The 16,235-nt window shown below is 39.3% G+C and overlaps 1 protein-coding gene across 1 annotated transcript in view; it reads right to left on the bottom strand.

Annotated features, from left to right (window-relative positions):
* Positions 1–15,075, bottom strand: part of arhgef4 (Rho guanine nucleotide exchange factor (GEF) 4) — a 78,227-nt gene extending 63,152 nt beyond the window's left edge. The window contains exons 1-2 of the mRNA XM_065948981.1: positions 14,863–15,075; positions 12,490–12,519 (exon numbers count right to left, since the gene is read on the bottom strand). Of these exons, the coding sequence (XP_065805053.1) occupies positions 12,490–12,519; positions 14,863–15,060 (228 nt within the window). The 5' untranslated portion in view covers positions 15,061–15,075. The remainder of the gene's footprint in view (positions 1–12,489; positions 12,520–14,862) is intronic.
* Positions 15,076–16,235: the final 1,160 nt, after the last annotated feature.

A 16,235-nucleotide genomic window follows, 5' to 3' on the forward strand; every position in this document is an offset into this window, starting at 1 on the left:
TTATAGCTCCATGAATTGCACAATAATTGCCCCCGCCATCTGCTCCGTCTCAAGGTCCAATTCACAAAGCATATTGCACTAATGACATCCATGCACAAACAGGCCTGTGAAGTTCTGCCCTGTGCAGTTTGCTCTTGTTTTGCGTTTGATTGTGAGGATGAGCCATCAGCTTGTCACCTGTGGCGCAGAGATGCGTCACAGGTGACAAGTCGGAGATCACTTCTGTAAAACTACAGGTGGGTAGGTGACAACTCAGTCAGTCTTTACAGACGTGATGTAAGTTTCATTTTTTTATGAGGAGACACAAGAAGCAGCTCAACAGGATAATAAAAAACAAACACTGTTCCCAGCCGTGCGTAACAGCTCATTTAAATGCACGCAAAGAGTTTATCACATAGATGATGTTAGCTGTGCAGGAAAGTTTGGGGAGCATTAACCCTTTTTGTTTGCTCTGTAAATTAGACAGTACCTTTCACTCATTTGCACAAGTAAATCAAAAGATGGGCAATACTTTTGTGAATCAGGCCCTGAGTTCCCAATATTCTCCAAAATACTTTATAAGTGCACACCCAGTGGCCTCTATCAAAAGCAAGTAATCCATGGCTGCAGGTGGAAGATCGTCCCTTATGTACTTTCTAAAGTGCATCCTAGCTCATCAGCCATGTATTGCCATCTACAGTACCATATGACACCATGAAGACTTCTGTCCACGAGTCTGTATTAAAAGCCACTTTCTCCATACGTTGCAAATCAGCGCTTAATTCTGCTGATCTGTCCTCATAGATCGTTTTAATTCTCATAGCTGTTGTTCGCCGAGATGGTAGTTTGTTCTCCGGCTAGACAACGCCCACAACTCGTGGAAGTATCATATAGTAGTATACTATTAATTCATGAATACAAACAGTGTTCATTAAGGAAGCTTTAAAATGTTACATTATTGCTATAAAAGATGCTAAATGATTACTAATATACAGCTCTGCAATTGTGCAAAGACCTTTATCCCACCAGGGAATAAAAAATGGATCAGATTTGGATGAAACAAAATTATTTTTGAAACAAATAGGAGAATATAGAGATATACATTCAGGTGCTTGAATCCCTAATGGAGAGATGTCAGAGGGAGGGGGCTGGCCACAGCGAGTGCTACTGGCTTAAATGAATTGCAAAATTTGGAAATTTCTCACACCTGTACACAGTGATGGAACAGAAACGTCGACGAGGACATGCCAACTCATTCAAAAACACGTTACTAAGAACAAAAGGCAATATGAAAATATTCCATCTCATGTCATCTGATGTCTACATCAGCACAAACCATGCTCTCTGTGTATAGTTTCAGATTTTATTATAATGTTGTGAGATGCAAAAGGGACTTGGCTTATCACCGGTATATACCGATCTGTGAATGACACCACTCTGCTTTGTGAGTCCTCTATGATAGCTGCAGGTCTGATGTAGGGCAGGTGAAGAGAGGCACAGCAGGGAGGATAAAATATAACTTCATGTTAACAAAATCATGCCCCTTACTGAAGGACTTGTCTGAGATGCAGACCTGTTTTTTAGGCTCTTTAGAATGTAACTGCTGAGAAATAATCTGCAAAAATGTTGTGTTTTGTAAGAGTTAAGTATTTTTCTATTGTAATCCCACTGCATTGCATAATATACTGAATATTTTTGAAAGAAAATAATATGTAGTTTGTTTGTGACAAAATGTGATCTTACTCGGCTTACTTTACCTAAAGCTGCAGAAAGCAGGTATCTTCACCTCCTCTCCTGTGTAATTAATGACTGTGCAATTGTGGTATTAGCTTAATCTGTGAAAGAAGGCTTTGTGTGCTCATTTGGGTCAAGTGTGAGACCAAGAGGAGTGTTTGGTTACCATGGCAAGCCTTAGTACAGTGCTTTTTCAATGCGGTTGATAGATCAACTTTAAACTGTCTGTCAATTTGCAAACAGAACTGCTCGCCTTTGGTTCCAAAAGCTAAACATCCCTACTGGACTGTTCTGCCTCCCTCTCATTTTATACTCTCTCTCCCTGTTTTTCGACTCTATCCACTGTCCTGTCTCTCCAAAAATAAATCTTTAAAAGTAAAAATAAAATGTTGCACACCATTTGCTTCTGCTACCTGCTCCTTCAGAAGGTCTCTCTGAGCATATGCACATCTTATTCAAGCACAAAAACACTCAAGAAGTGGCCCAGTGCTGAGCAGCTTTCTCTCATTTTGCGACTGATTGTGGAGAGATGATATCTGCACCTTCACCTGGCTGCATTCTTATTGTTAAGAAGATAAATGATGAACTGGGTAGGAGGGGACACTGTTTTCAGTTTATTGGGATGCCAGACTCAGAAAATGTACTTGTACGAACAAAAATAATCCTAGCATCCCCTCTGTGCGTAACGTTGTCTGACTGTCTCCATACATGTGGATGAAGTGTGCCAATATCTGCCTGGTAAAGCCACTGCCAGCCACAGACTCATTTAACCCCTGATTGTATCAATAATAGTCAATTCAAAGAACAGACTTTATGTAAATACTTTATTTTTAGTAGAGCCCGACCGATTAATCGGCCAGCCGATAATATCGGCCGATATTAGCATATCCTGTGACTTGGCATCGGCCAATTTTATCTCAAGATATGCGCTGATATAGCTAGATTTATTCACCCATCAAATACAATTAAACTCAAATTAAATGCTATTACACTAGCAGTTATCTTTCACCAGCATAGGGAGCTATGTGGATTACAACAAGCTGTATCACTCTCTGGAGTGTCAAGCGATGACGCATGCACATGCACAGTGACCATCTTTCTCTGTCTACAAGTGTTTGATAACTGCATTTTAGGCATCAAAGCAATACATGTGTAAAATTATATGTAAGAAAGATATCGGTATCAGGTTTTTTTTCTTCCCAATATCGGTATCGGCCCCAAAATACCATATCAGTCTGGCCCTATAGAGGTGGAATAGTTTTCTCGATCACTGTAAAGTTTTCAGATGACGTCCCTTATAATAACCATATCCTCATGCAATAAAAACTATCTACTATACACCATATAGATCTAGAATTAAGCTACTATAGCTGTCAAATAAACAAGCAGTATATTCTTCTCTGAAATTCAGGCAAGTTTAGCATGAAGTACAAAAAAAAATAATCGTCAAGAGAGGTGCACCTACGTCTGAATTGTAATTTTGTGAAGTACTTCACAACTTATACTGTTTTAACAGGTAATTTTGCTAATGTTTGTTTTGATGTTTAGTTGTTTAGAGTGTAGCAGATGGAAAGTAGCAGACGCTCTAACAGCTAAAGTGTTCAAACTGCTTCTAAAGCCTCCATCCAAAGAAAAGCTGATAATACCCTAATGTTCATTTGACTTGTCCTCTCTGCGTCTCCACTATGTTGAAGCATCATTTTAACTAACTGCTATAACACCAATATTTTCACACTCATAACAAAAAGCTGTACAACCATAGGGTAGAGACAATAGTATGGGGAGTCTGAGAGTCCTTCTGGACGAGTGTCACCTGTCAGACATGATCATTCGAACAAACCTTGAAAAATACTTCACTGCTTTTGAAATGACATCCTGATTAAAGTATTTCAACCTCTAACCTTGTAATTGCCATCGCATATAATAAATGATGACTGAAATTGTGTCCCAGGCTGGAACTGTGCAAAGTGACAATGAGTTATAATAAACAAAGTTTTCCATGACATGACAAACCCTTTCCAAATGACTCTGTCCCACAGCCAAGTGAAACTACACAATAATAAGCACAAGCACCCTTTAACGAGATGAGAATGCTTACCTGGAAGATAGTGTGGAGGAAATAAACAACACTTAGCATTGTTTAAGAATGTCGAGCTTGACAAGCTTACAGCTGTCTTCCCTCTTCTCTCACTTCTCCTTGGAGTTGGCTTCTGCACAGCTCCTGTAGGTCTATAGGTCTGTGAGGCTCCAGCCTCACAACCTGTAACTATTTAGAACAGACTTAGGTCTAATTATACAAAGAGAGAGAGAGAAGACAGGAGGGACATAGGGAGGGAGGAGGAAGTCCTGCCAAAGAAGTTACATAACATTTACTTTGTTTTAAAAGAGCTAATATTCTGATTATTAGGGCTGGTCAAAAACATTGATTCATCAATGCGTTGCAATCATTACTTTCCCAATTCAATATCCATTCAGGGAAATCCTGAGATCGATTATTTTCATTGTAATGGCGCCCCTGTCCACTGGGGGCACTGTGGTTGAGGTAAATTCAGATCAGGCACAATTGAGCACTTCAGATCATACCAGACAGTAAGTCACACATGTACAAGTCACAAGCAAGTCTCAACCTTCAAGTCTCAAGCAAGTCAAGTCAAGTCAAGTCATGTGACTCGAGTCCCCCACTTCTGGATCATACTGTACTTTAATGTTTTATCGAAGCATATTGATCAATGTCAAATTTAATCGAATCGTGACCCATAGGACACAAACATTATACAGTGTCACAGAACTGTTAGTTCATACTTTTATAGGTGTTTTGTGTCTTTGTATGAGAAAAAATATATGTTTGGTGTTGCAGGTGACAAACACTCTCCTTAAACAATGCAGCATGGCTTCAGTGACCATCCTGCATACACATTGTACCAGCAACCTTTCCCATAAACCACCAGCTGAAAGAGGTGAGACCTGCTCCAAAACAGGGTGTCACTGACAACACAATGTTGTCACAGGTTTCAGGTCAAGCCCCATGAACAATTAAAAGCTGTCATCATCTGATTCAGCTTTGCTGCAGTGATGCTGCTGCAGACTAGATTCAAGGAGGCCCACAGGAACCTAAAATACTCACTTTTTGATGACAATGACAACACCATTGGTCTCAATGGATGTAGGGGACGGGGTGATTTTCTAGAATGTTTCTCATTGGTAGACAGGATGGTGGCCTCCACACATACATGACAATGCGTGTGTAGCTTTAACGCGGTAAGCTAGGGATCAGACCTCTCTTTCAAAAAAAGATTGTTGAAAATGGGCGTTCAAATGGTACTAGCATAGTCTACCAGGGTGGAGGAGTGGAGAATGGTGTTTATTGTGGACAGCATAACAGGCTGCTTATCTTGTAAGGAAATAAAGTTGAATGGATCATGGGAAAACATTTCTTATGTGCTTCTTATCACAATCAAAAAGAAAAAATATTATTGACATTTTAGATTCGATATTCTAAGAAAGAAGAGAGAAGCTAAGAGCTGTATTGTACATGCACTTATCGGAGGAAGGTTGAAAGAGTGTTTCCTTGCCTTCCATAAAGATGCTCATCAACAGGACATGAACTCCAACCCTGCTAGCAGACAGACTTCAATAGCCACCCTATGGTATAGCTAATAGAGACAGACTGCATAAAAAAAGCTATGTAAAGTGTCCATCAGTATCAAATAATACTAATCATATAAATTCAGTCACCACTGATGAAGCAGCGGGAGCCAAGTGGCTGCACGCCGTGGGGATCGAATCTGCTCTCTGGTCTATCTGCCAGTTGTCCTAAGCCCAACTACCAAGTATCCAAACCACATTTATTTTAAGGTGATTTTTTTGTATTTCCATTTTTGATACTTTTTACTCCACTACATTTCTGGAAAAAAAAAGGTATTGTTCTTTTTCCCCACATGGATTAAAAGGCAGCATAGTTTCTAACAACTTTTTGGAATAAGAGTATTGTTACAAAACATATCGATAAATTATGTGATTTATGAATAGAAGCCCCCAGCAGTAGTATATCAAATAATACATCTAAATCTAAAATTATATTCCAATGATATTGTATAGAGATATCTAATTTCTAATCAATCAATCAATCAGTCTTTATTATCTGTTTTTACTGTACAAAAGAGAACTTAATAGACCTTACTCTTAGTTATATTTATTTAAAAAGAGCAGGTTAAAGACCTTACACTTTGTTACAGTGGCAAGGAACAACTACACAAATGTAGTAAATCACTGTTTGTTATGGTGCTGTAAAAACATTTTAAACTTAATCATTCCTAGTATTTTTTTGGTACAGCTTTTCCTTGGAACAGAGTATTTCTAATTTTCCATGACAAAAGCAAACAGTTATTGAATTGCGATCCTTTGCTTGACCTTTCTTGTCCACCGCCGGATTCAGTGATGCTTCTTTTATTTAGCAAGCCCAGGTCATTAAACAATCTGCAAAGTGTGAGTTTACAGTGTTTTGTTTTGTCTGCACAAGTGCGTCAGTAGGCCCTAAATATTATCTGGTTACCAAGAGTTACAGGAGGAAATCATCATGCATTTAATCCCTCATTTGCATAACAAGCACTGCAGAGGCCCAGGCCAACTCTTTAAGAACACTTAAATGCATCAGTGCTTGTGCAAAAGAAACCCCTCAACTTTTCTCCTCCCCTTTCCTCTGCAGGTCCCCACTTCATATAGTGCTTTGCTTCTTAAAACTGAATCATAATGGGGCAGTTACATAACCCACACTTTTATGTTGGTGAATAATAATTTACCACTGGTGGAAGTCCATACTGACGGAAAACTACAGTGACATGTACTTTGTCCTATTTTGAAGTCATTTATGTAAGAACTTTCTAAGCAGGAGACACAGATACATTTAATGGCAAATGTTTTGACAGAGCTTGAACACAACATTGTTTGACATTTAATGGCTCATAGACATATCCTGTGAATTTGACCAAGCTTACTTTTGACAATTTGTACTGAATAGTGCTGTACAATTAATAATATTAATCACAATCACAAACTCTGCTTGGTTTTGGCTTCACTTTTGGGGTAGCTGGTGGCTTGTCATGTCTGTAAATGTCTCTGTTGTGGGATGAATAAAGGTTTATCTAATCTAATGAGAGCCTATCTTTCAGTGGCAGCTGGGAACAATAAAGACGATTTCATGACAAATTGAAGCATAAAAACACCAACATACAAAAAAATTGTGTTTCTCAATATTCTGGCCATTTTCTAATGCTTTGACCACATTTGTTCATGTATCCCGTTCCCATCTAGATCCATTTTTTTCCAATTAAGCAGTGAAATGAGAAGACTTTGCCTTTGCTTTGCTGTTTCCAGCAAGAGTTTGTTTTTTTCTGAGCAAGTAGTGAAAGGAAGATTTTTTTTAAATACCAAAGAAAGATACAACATATTGTTCATGTTTATCAAGTAGATATGATCAGCAGAGATGTGGTAAAAAGTGTTTTTTTGTTTTGTTTTTGTGTTTGTGTGCAAAGGTATGCAACCCCTGCGTAAGTCAGTTGTCCACCCCATTCAAAAGAATCTGGATCTGCTCATTTTACTCATTCAGTGGATTAGGTAGACAAGACCGCCCTCAGAAAGGTGATCTATCTCATCAAAAGAAAGCAAAGGATTAATTTTAGGTATATTTGTTCACTTGTCTGAGGCACGCCCATTTGTTTTCCCTCTCTTTCTCTCTGTAGCCCACAAATCTGCCTGGAGGGACAGAGAAACCTAAAGAGCAGGGAGAGAAACCACAGGTCCAGAAAAAGAAAAAGTCTGAGTCAGTATGCTCCCTCTGGCTCATTTCATCCTCCTGTTTAAGGAATGCTTTCTTTGGCGCTCTCTCTTCCATTCTGCCCGTCTACTGGCCCTCCCTACCCTGTTCTCTTCCTCTTTATTTTCAGCTGCTGGAAGATTTTGGGTTAGAGGTGGATCAAAGTAACCCGGTCAAGCCCCGGCTAACACAAACAAGTGATGTCATGGACATAGAGGATGAGCACACAGTCGTGATCAGAGACAGCATGACTCTGAAAGCACTTGACTGAGTTTTCCTGCAGTTTATTAATACATGTTTAAGCTTTTGGTGAGATTTTTTACATATATCCTGTTTTATAGCACACTTCTAGCTTGTGCAAGTTCATGTTATTTAAAAGGACCATGCTAAGGACCAATTAGGGCAGAATATAATTTTTTTTTTAAATTTTAAAAGGCATTGCAGGGTTTTTTTTATTTTTGTGATGTGAAAAAAAAAATACAGAAAGTTTCATCATAGGCATGTATTTTTCCTTTTATTTACAGATAAAAAAAAATTAACAATGGATAATTACAACTGTCATCAAAAGGGTGCTTTCAAAGGATATCCTTTTTTTAAGAAAATGCTGTGGTTGATTAAACTATTTGAGATTGCTGTCTGTTAAGAGAAGAGTCTTATTGTCTTTCATACTACACACGTTGTGTTAATGTAAAAAAAAATAGAACTGAGACAACATAACAAATGTTGAAATGTCACGATGTTTTCACCTGGATGTGTGTGCTGCGGGCTCCGCCTCCTCTGAACGTGCACAAGCAGCTTTTTATTTTTTATTTTTTTAATTGCATGACTCATTTCTCAAATAATCAATTAGGAAAATAAGCAGAGAAATAGAAGAGTAGTGGAACAGAGTAGACCAATTTCATTTGCAATGATTTACCATTTTTGCTTAATGTAGGATTTCATCTGTTCATCAGTTCAGGGTCTCCTTTGTCTTATTTTATTCATTCATTTGTTTTATTTCGTTCTGTTTAAGAAGCACAATTTAGAGGTGTTCTTTCTTTTCACTTAGGCCTACAAAGAACAAAACCTGTATATGGTACAGTATGAATGGTGGATTCGGTTTAATTTTAGGTTGTTTTTTTTGTGTTTGTCCCCCTCCATATTTTGGGAGGGGTTATATCTTGTTAGATAACTTGAATCTGGGTAAATATTCCTAAACGCTGAGGGAGAGCAGTCTGTCAGCCTGCAATCTTCTGCAGCGTGCAAACCGGATGACTAAATCAGTTTTTGTAATAAACAATAAATACAGAAGGTCATTCTGACTACTTTTCTGCAGTACTTGGAAAGTCAGAGGTCAACATCAAGATGAATGGAAACATGCGAGGACAATGCAGAGACACTTTAAGTTAAATGGAAAGACTGAAGCTTTTTTTTTAGAGCCTTAGATACAATGAGGGAGCATGGGAAATGGGACAGTCGAGTGTTTCACAGGCATCCATTCCCCTCAGCTTGGCTGGATGTGAAAAGAGATAAATTCCTGGCTATCTCTCGTGTCAACTTACACACTGTGTGTTTAAGCCTGGATGGCAGCCCATCACCCCACAAACCCCCCCACTCCACCCAGAAACTTCTGAGAGTAATGTGACAGCTCTGCCTGCAACGCTGATTTACTGATGTCTGTGGGTGCATCCGAATTGCAAAGTGCCTACACAAACTGACAGCTACTATCCGTGCTGTATACTTTTAGTATCTACTGTTCAGTAGGCGCACACAGCAGGCTGATATGTGTTCCTTCTTTGTCTGATTCATTCAGGGTGGAAGTGGCGTCACTAGCCCGCCTCATGTTATTGACACTCCAACTCCGATGTGATTTGCACAATGGCTCAGAAAATAAAAACTTAAATAATCTTAACATTTGAAAGGCGCGTTACCCGAATCATCCGCAACCATCCCAGTTTTTTGGGGTTATTTTTTTTCATCCTCCTCCAATTTTGAGAAACTAAAGAATATACTTTTGTAGCTGAAGTGACTTGGTCTAAATTTAGCAACTGGGCTGAAGAAAAAGTCCCTACTAAGTCCCTTATTTTCAATCATTCAGGATCTATTGTTATGCGTTTTATATTGCTGGGACTAGCTGATGGCAGAGGTTGCTATGTAACTAATCCCATTCAAACGCATTCATATGCCACCAACGAAGCAGCGGGAGCACTTCGGGGTTAGGTGTCTTGGGTTAGCTGGCTGGGGATCGAACCCTCGACCTTCCGGGTTGAAAGAAGACGACTCTACCAACTGAGCCACAGCCGCCCAGTAGATATTATTTATTTCCTTTTTTTGTAGCGGATAACCATACATAGACCCCGCTATAGATTAAGTGATGTCGGCAACAACAACTGTCACATTGTTTCAGTAATGTCTTTTGTATTTTATCTTAAAGATACTTAAATCAATGGAACCGAGACAAAACAAAATCAGATTCATTTAATTGTACTAAAATTGATTACATCATAAAAACGCTTGAGCTTACCGGCAAGCTGCATAACATGAACTTGAGTTGATCCTCTTAAGAAAAGTCCCAAACTGGCCCTCTGATACTGCTGCAATGTGCTTTGGACTGACTCATACTCATATACATTCTTTGCTTCGGCACTTCAAAGTCTTTGTATTAAGTTCATAGATCACTAATGAGGAAAAATGGTTCTCAGCGGCTATTTCGGGAAACTGGTAGTCAACACAGAAAGCCAAATTCAGGTTCATGTGATTGTGCAGAGAAGGAAAAGAGGGTCCTTGTTTGTTGTAAGAATTAAAGTATTTCACAACCAAAAACAGACCATTTCATAGCTAAACAACGGTTTGTTACAAAAGTTGGTCTGAAAGTTGCTTCATTTAACTGATACAATTTGATTCCTTTTGTAAACACACGAGTTGTTACTCAAAAGTGGAATGTCAACTCAGAAGGAGTCTATGTGCTAGTTAACACTGTGTACTTATTGTTCACAGCAGCAATGTGTAGTCTGCAAATTGGCATCCATTAATGAAAACTGCAAATAAAAACATTGACTGGTCTTTAAACATTACAGGTTCTGATGTCGCCCTGGCAGCTTTGAAGGGCGAAAGCACTTTTGAATACATCCAAACACAAACACTGTGAGTGTGTCCACTCTAAAAGAAGGCCCACATTCACAAGGAGAAACTGCTGAAACACATTCAAGTTTTTCATGTGACCAAACATTTTTTGACTCAAACTATGTTCTTCTACTATTAAAAAATGACCTCAAGAGAAAACACTTTTTTTCAACTGATGAAGAAAACTGGGTACTTGTGTTGATAATAAAAACTTAACAACAGTTCAACTGGACTTGATTATTTAGCATGATCATGTTAAATCAAATGTCTTTGTCTCACCACAGTTTTGAAAAGTGGACTATTAGTATATTTTTCTGTTGTTTCTTTAATGTTACCCAACAGTTGAGCTGTATTTGTAGATGTTAAATAGCAGCAAAGTACTTGTTTTTTCAGCCTTTTTATTAAAATGTTTCATCTGCTTCTAGTACAGTACAGATATATCTTTGCACTTTTTTATTTTGTCTTTCCCTTCTCTTGTTTTTACTCTTGTTTTTACTGATTGGTGGTATATTCTAAGAGCTTTTTAATTTAGTATTGAGAACTGTTGTCACCTCATCACGTTTTGTCCTGTGCTGCAGGTACAAATAAAGCTACCTCACACCTTAGAACGGTATAATACTGTAACTGCAAAGCAACAACGAAAAAGAAGTACAGGTCATACTGCCCACCACTAGTATAGCTCCGGTTTGTACGGCAATCCTTAAGTTTTTTGACTAGTAATTGGTCAAAATTACAAAACTGTTTAAAGAAATGACCTCTCAAAGGTTATGCTGCATTTCTATTCTCTGTTGGTTGGTTCACACAATTTTCAAACATTTCTACTAAGCCTAAGAGGGTCAAATCACTTTGCATTTGTGGTGAGATTTCCAAATGTTTGGTCCCCATCTAAGCTAAGTATCAGAAGTATCTGCAGCAGCTGCAAGTGCAGACAGCTCCCACAGTTCTATTACTGCTTTGTGCTGTGGTTTCGGAGCTCCACAGTATAACAGACTAACTCCTTGTAGGTCTGTAAATTATAGAGGTGGCTCCTCACAGCATTTCCCTCACTTTGTTCTCAGTGTATGAAATTAAGGTTTTTCATTTTTTTGGCACAAACAGCTCAAGTCTTCATGGTAGTCTGACAGGCGGTCTGCATGACCTGGTATATTCTGGTTCAGGTTGGAGTCACAGTACTGGAAGGGATTTCTGTCCCTTGCAGTGCAATGCAGAGGTAGACCTTATTACAAAAAGGGGTGCAAGGGATTTTAAAGGCTCATAAAGTAATTTCTGATTGACTACACTTTGAGCTCTGTAGTTGGCTTTCTAATAATATCACTGAACAATCGTCATTATTGATTAATTACCATATCAAATAACAAATACTCAGTACAACTACAACATAAGAAGCCTTAGTGGTTTTCACTTCATGGAGAACATACTACTGTGCATCTTTAAAATGCAGATAAAAAAACACTAATTAGACATACTGGACAGCCTTAAATGACGAATGAGACTAGGCTTCCACTTCCTGTAAATTATACTGTTAGTCTAATGTTAAACCCAGATTCCTGGATTTGTATTCACACAGATGTTTATGGCCAAAGGCGCTAAACAAGCTAAAGCATTCCATTGCTCCATCCAAACATGAAAACCATTACAACCAGTGCTTTTGCCAAAAGTCAGGACAGACAACAGAGTATGACAAATGTCCTAAATGTGTGGCCAATATAGCAAACAAACAAACAAAAACATTAGCATAGTTTATCTCAGAGAGGATTTATCGTGACGGACACAAATTGCAGCGTGGGTGGAAATTGGTTAGACTTTTGTAAATGTTTTCTAAAAGAAAGAAAAGTGATCTAAAAGCAGGGATTTTCTATTACCTGATGAGGAGCAGACTGGCATCTGAGTTTCTATGGAGAGAAGAAGAAACATTTAGTTTAGGATTCATCTTTTACAGACTGTTCATCGGGATGTTTTCAATATCAAGTGCTGTTGTCAGATTTGGAGACACACCAGTAACAGTTCATTAAACGGTAAACTACTAAGACAGACATAAAAAATAAAAAACAATCAAATAAAGAAAAGTTATTCTGACAACCACATCATCATACTCAAATTCTCCTCTGTCATTTGTTTGTTTATTCAGATCACATTTTATAATATTTTGTAAGTGTAAACACACATCCTCTCCTAGGTGCAGATGTTTACACCTGTCAGTCGTTTTCCTTCAGAGTAAAAATGAAGTAGGACCGCATTGTCAAAAAAAACACGTTTTGGCAGGAATATTCCTCTTTGCATCCGTTTGTTAAGTACGACTCTGAATCACAGCTGCTCTGAAAACATGTGGTGACGGTCTCAGTCCAATTTAAGGTTTCAAAAGCAGTTGATGAAGCATTGTAGCCACATGAAGGCTCATTTATTAACCGCTGCATGTCGTTAAGATGACGTAACAGGCAAATGTGGTCTTTCATGGTATTTTAATTCCACATGAAAGAAACGTGCAGGTCCTATACAGAATCAAATTACCACAACAAAAGAATATTCAGAAGAGATTTGATCAACTTTATTGTCTGTCCCAACAGTGACATTGAAATGTCCTTTCGACAAGACAAGACAATAAACGCAACTTACATGACAAACACTTTTAAAGACACGCAAAGTACAGACATTAAAAGTCTAAAAATGGTCTATAGAACGGGTGGTCAGGAGCAATATAGATCTAAATGTGTTATTCGGACATGCATCAGGCAGGCAGTAATTAAAGGTAGTGCTTATTAAATATACTGTTGGCAACAATGTTAAAGTGATAAAAGAAAAAAGAAATGGCAGGAACGTGAACAGGTCACATCAGAATCAATGAGATAAGGAAATGTCAGCACTGGACTGTCAAGCAAAGCAACTGAACCTTTAGTCACTCATAACTTCTGGATGAAATATTCCAGATGTGTTGTCTTGGTTTTTTTTCCAAACGGTGGAAAAATATCCTCACCATGATATCTTTAACAGTGACATGAAACGTCCACATGGGGAAATGGACAGAGTCGCTCGCTTGTCATCACGCAAAGGCAGGAAACTCTTCGGGGCCCCAGACCAGTAGGGGGCCCCCCGGAGAGCTGACAGACTTCGACCAAAGCAGTGGCACAAAAATGTGCACATTCTGCAATGACTGTAGGAAACCTCCCTTAGGGGGGGGACTCAGGACTCCGGCAGACACGACGGTAATGGACGCTGGTTGGAGGGCCCCCAAATTGGACCCCAACAGACTCTAGAATCGCCACTGGAAATGCAGCCAGAGGAAAATGTGACCTTAATTTAATAAAGACTGATAGCTTTACCAGTCCCCCCCAAAAAAAAAAAAAATCTGAAATATTAGTTCAGAAAAAGTGTATACACTTCATGTCTTCAGATGTGAAAGAAGCATGGATCAGTCTGGCCTGGAACTAAAGCACTGAGCAAAGAGCAGTCTGCATTCACATCAAGACATGACTTCGCTTGTTGCTGCAGAGAACATGAGACAAGTCCATAGACATTTCACACCTTGTGAGTTGACCCTTTTCCTGACACGCCCTTGTCTTATGAAGCTTGGTTAATTGTTTTGTCAAGTCAATGTGCAGGCATGTCAACTGGTGGGAGATAATATTACTGATCACTGATGCTCGGGAAAAAAAAAAAAAAAAACAAGATATGGAATAAAAAGATGAAAAAGTTAACTCTCCTGTAGTTTCTCATTCAAGTTACATGTAAATTGACTTTAGCGCTGAAGTCACTTTAGTTTTCTTTTAGTGATATTTTGACTACTTTACTGTTCTGTTGCTTTTTGCAAAAGAAGGAACTTGTTGCACTGCTTGTTTTGTTGCTTAGAGGATTCATTAAGCTTTCCTTTGTCTAAATTGTGTTTGTGGTGTGATTGTCGCAAGAGGGTGAATTTCCCCTTTTTTTTTTTTAATCCCAGCGCTGAGAGTTAACCCTCAGTTTGCATTTTTAATTTCCAACTTTGCATGACCACTGTTTCAGCCAAACTTCAGTTCAACATGTCAAACTTTTACCCCAAGCCCTGTCAACAAACAGATTAGGCCACGGAGTCTATTAAACTATTTGGAAATGTATTCATCATAACCTAGTTCAAAGCAGCACTACACCGAGCATGTACAGAATTCACCTCTCGGGTTTCTTCTCGCATCATGTTGAGTTTGCACAACTCTGCCTAAACTTTGTCTGAACTCTTCGTCTGCAGACAAACAAGTTAAGCTCACCTGGTACCATCGGAGCAGAGCCCAGCAGAGCAGGTGAGCAGCGAGGGTGAACTTGGCGGTCCGGTATCTCTCCGGGAGACAGGTGAGGTACATGAGCAGCTCCGACTGTGCTCCGCTGCTCGGCTCGTCTCTGCGCGCCGCCCCGCTGCTGCTGCTGCTGTCCCCGGTCGGTGCTCTGTTCACACCGGAGCTTTTCATCACTGTTCCTCGCTGCTGTGTGGTGTGTGGTGTGTGTGTGTGTGTGTGTGTGTGTGGGCACAGGAGACGCTCACCGCTCAACAACAAGAAGCTCAGAGTTGCCTGAAGTGAAAAAAGTTCCCCATACTGACAACTCACAAACAAGAACTCTGTTTCCCAGACACCACAGCTGCTGCACCAGGCTGCCCCGACTTGCAGACGCAATTCTTTTGTTTTGGGTTTTTTTTTTTCTTCCAGAGTTGTCGAGCCTGCCCCCTTCAAATTCAAGCGGAGTTTCTCGTTGTTGTTGTTGTTGTTGTTGTTGTTGTTGTGCTGTCATTCATCACCAAGAGCAATACAGACTCCTCTGGTAAACATGACGGCTAGGTTACAGCGCCCCTCACCGGCTATGATCAGCAGCTACACCGAGTTACCTGTTAGTAGTTACAGTCTATGGTTAGTAGTCCTGCATTATGCTGTACATGTAGGCACTGTTGAAATGATGGCTTATATGCCATCTTGACAGCAGTCATATTATGTATTATATTTTGGAATAATGCGTTTGTCAAAATAACATAAAAATCTTGCATTAGGTCTATCTAAACTCAATACGTAGCCTGTTCAATAGATGTGACCCCGATGACGAAGAGCGTCCTCTTATTTCCTGTATTCTCGTATTCTTTTGCTCCATTTTCTCGTTACATTTTATTTTATTTTATAACAAAACAACATCAATTAAGCCTGCTGCTTATTCCATTTTAATGAACGACAAAAGGCTACTTGCTGCAAGGATTTCTAGAAAGATAAAAAAAAAGGTCTTCATTCACATGGTAGTCGAATGACGCCCATGCAAACATTTAAGTCAGAGAGAAGTTGAACTCCAGAGACTTTTTCTAATGATGTAACTGTCCTTAAAGGCATCAGCCTGGTATAGTACCACTGTTAGGAATCTAGGTACACAAACACACAATAACCATTTTCACATATGCACTCCGGATAATATTTAGATCATTTCAGGAGGACCGCTCCGGAGACTCTCCTGACCTGGCTGTTCACATATGCTCCTCACAGCTGGAGACTATCCCTGTCTGACGGGAGTGGGGGGGGGGGTCTCTTAAGGTAAGACGTGACATAAAAAAAACAACGCAGAAAAAAATAATAATAGGGGTCTGGCAGGAGAAACTCCGGGTGAAATC

Source organism: Labrus bergylta, chromosome 20 (genome assembly GCF_963930695.1).
Source record: "Labrus bergylta chromosome 20, fLabBer1.1, whole genome shotgun sequence".
In the NCBI taxonomy this organism is placed as follows: domain Eukaryota; kingdom Metazoa; phylum Chordata; class Actinopteri; order Labriformes; family Labridae; genus Labrus; species Labrus bergylta.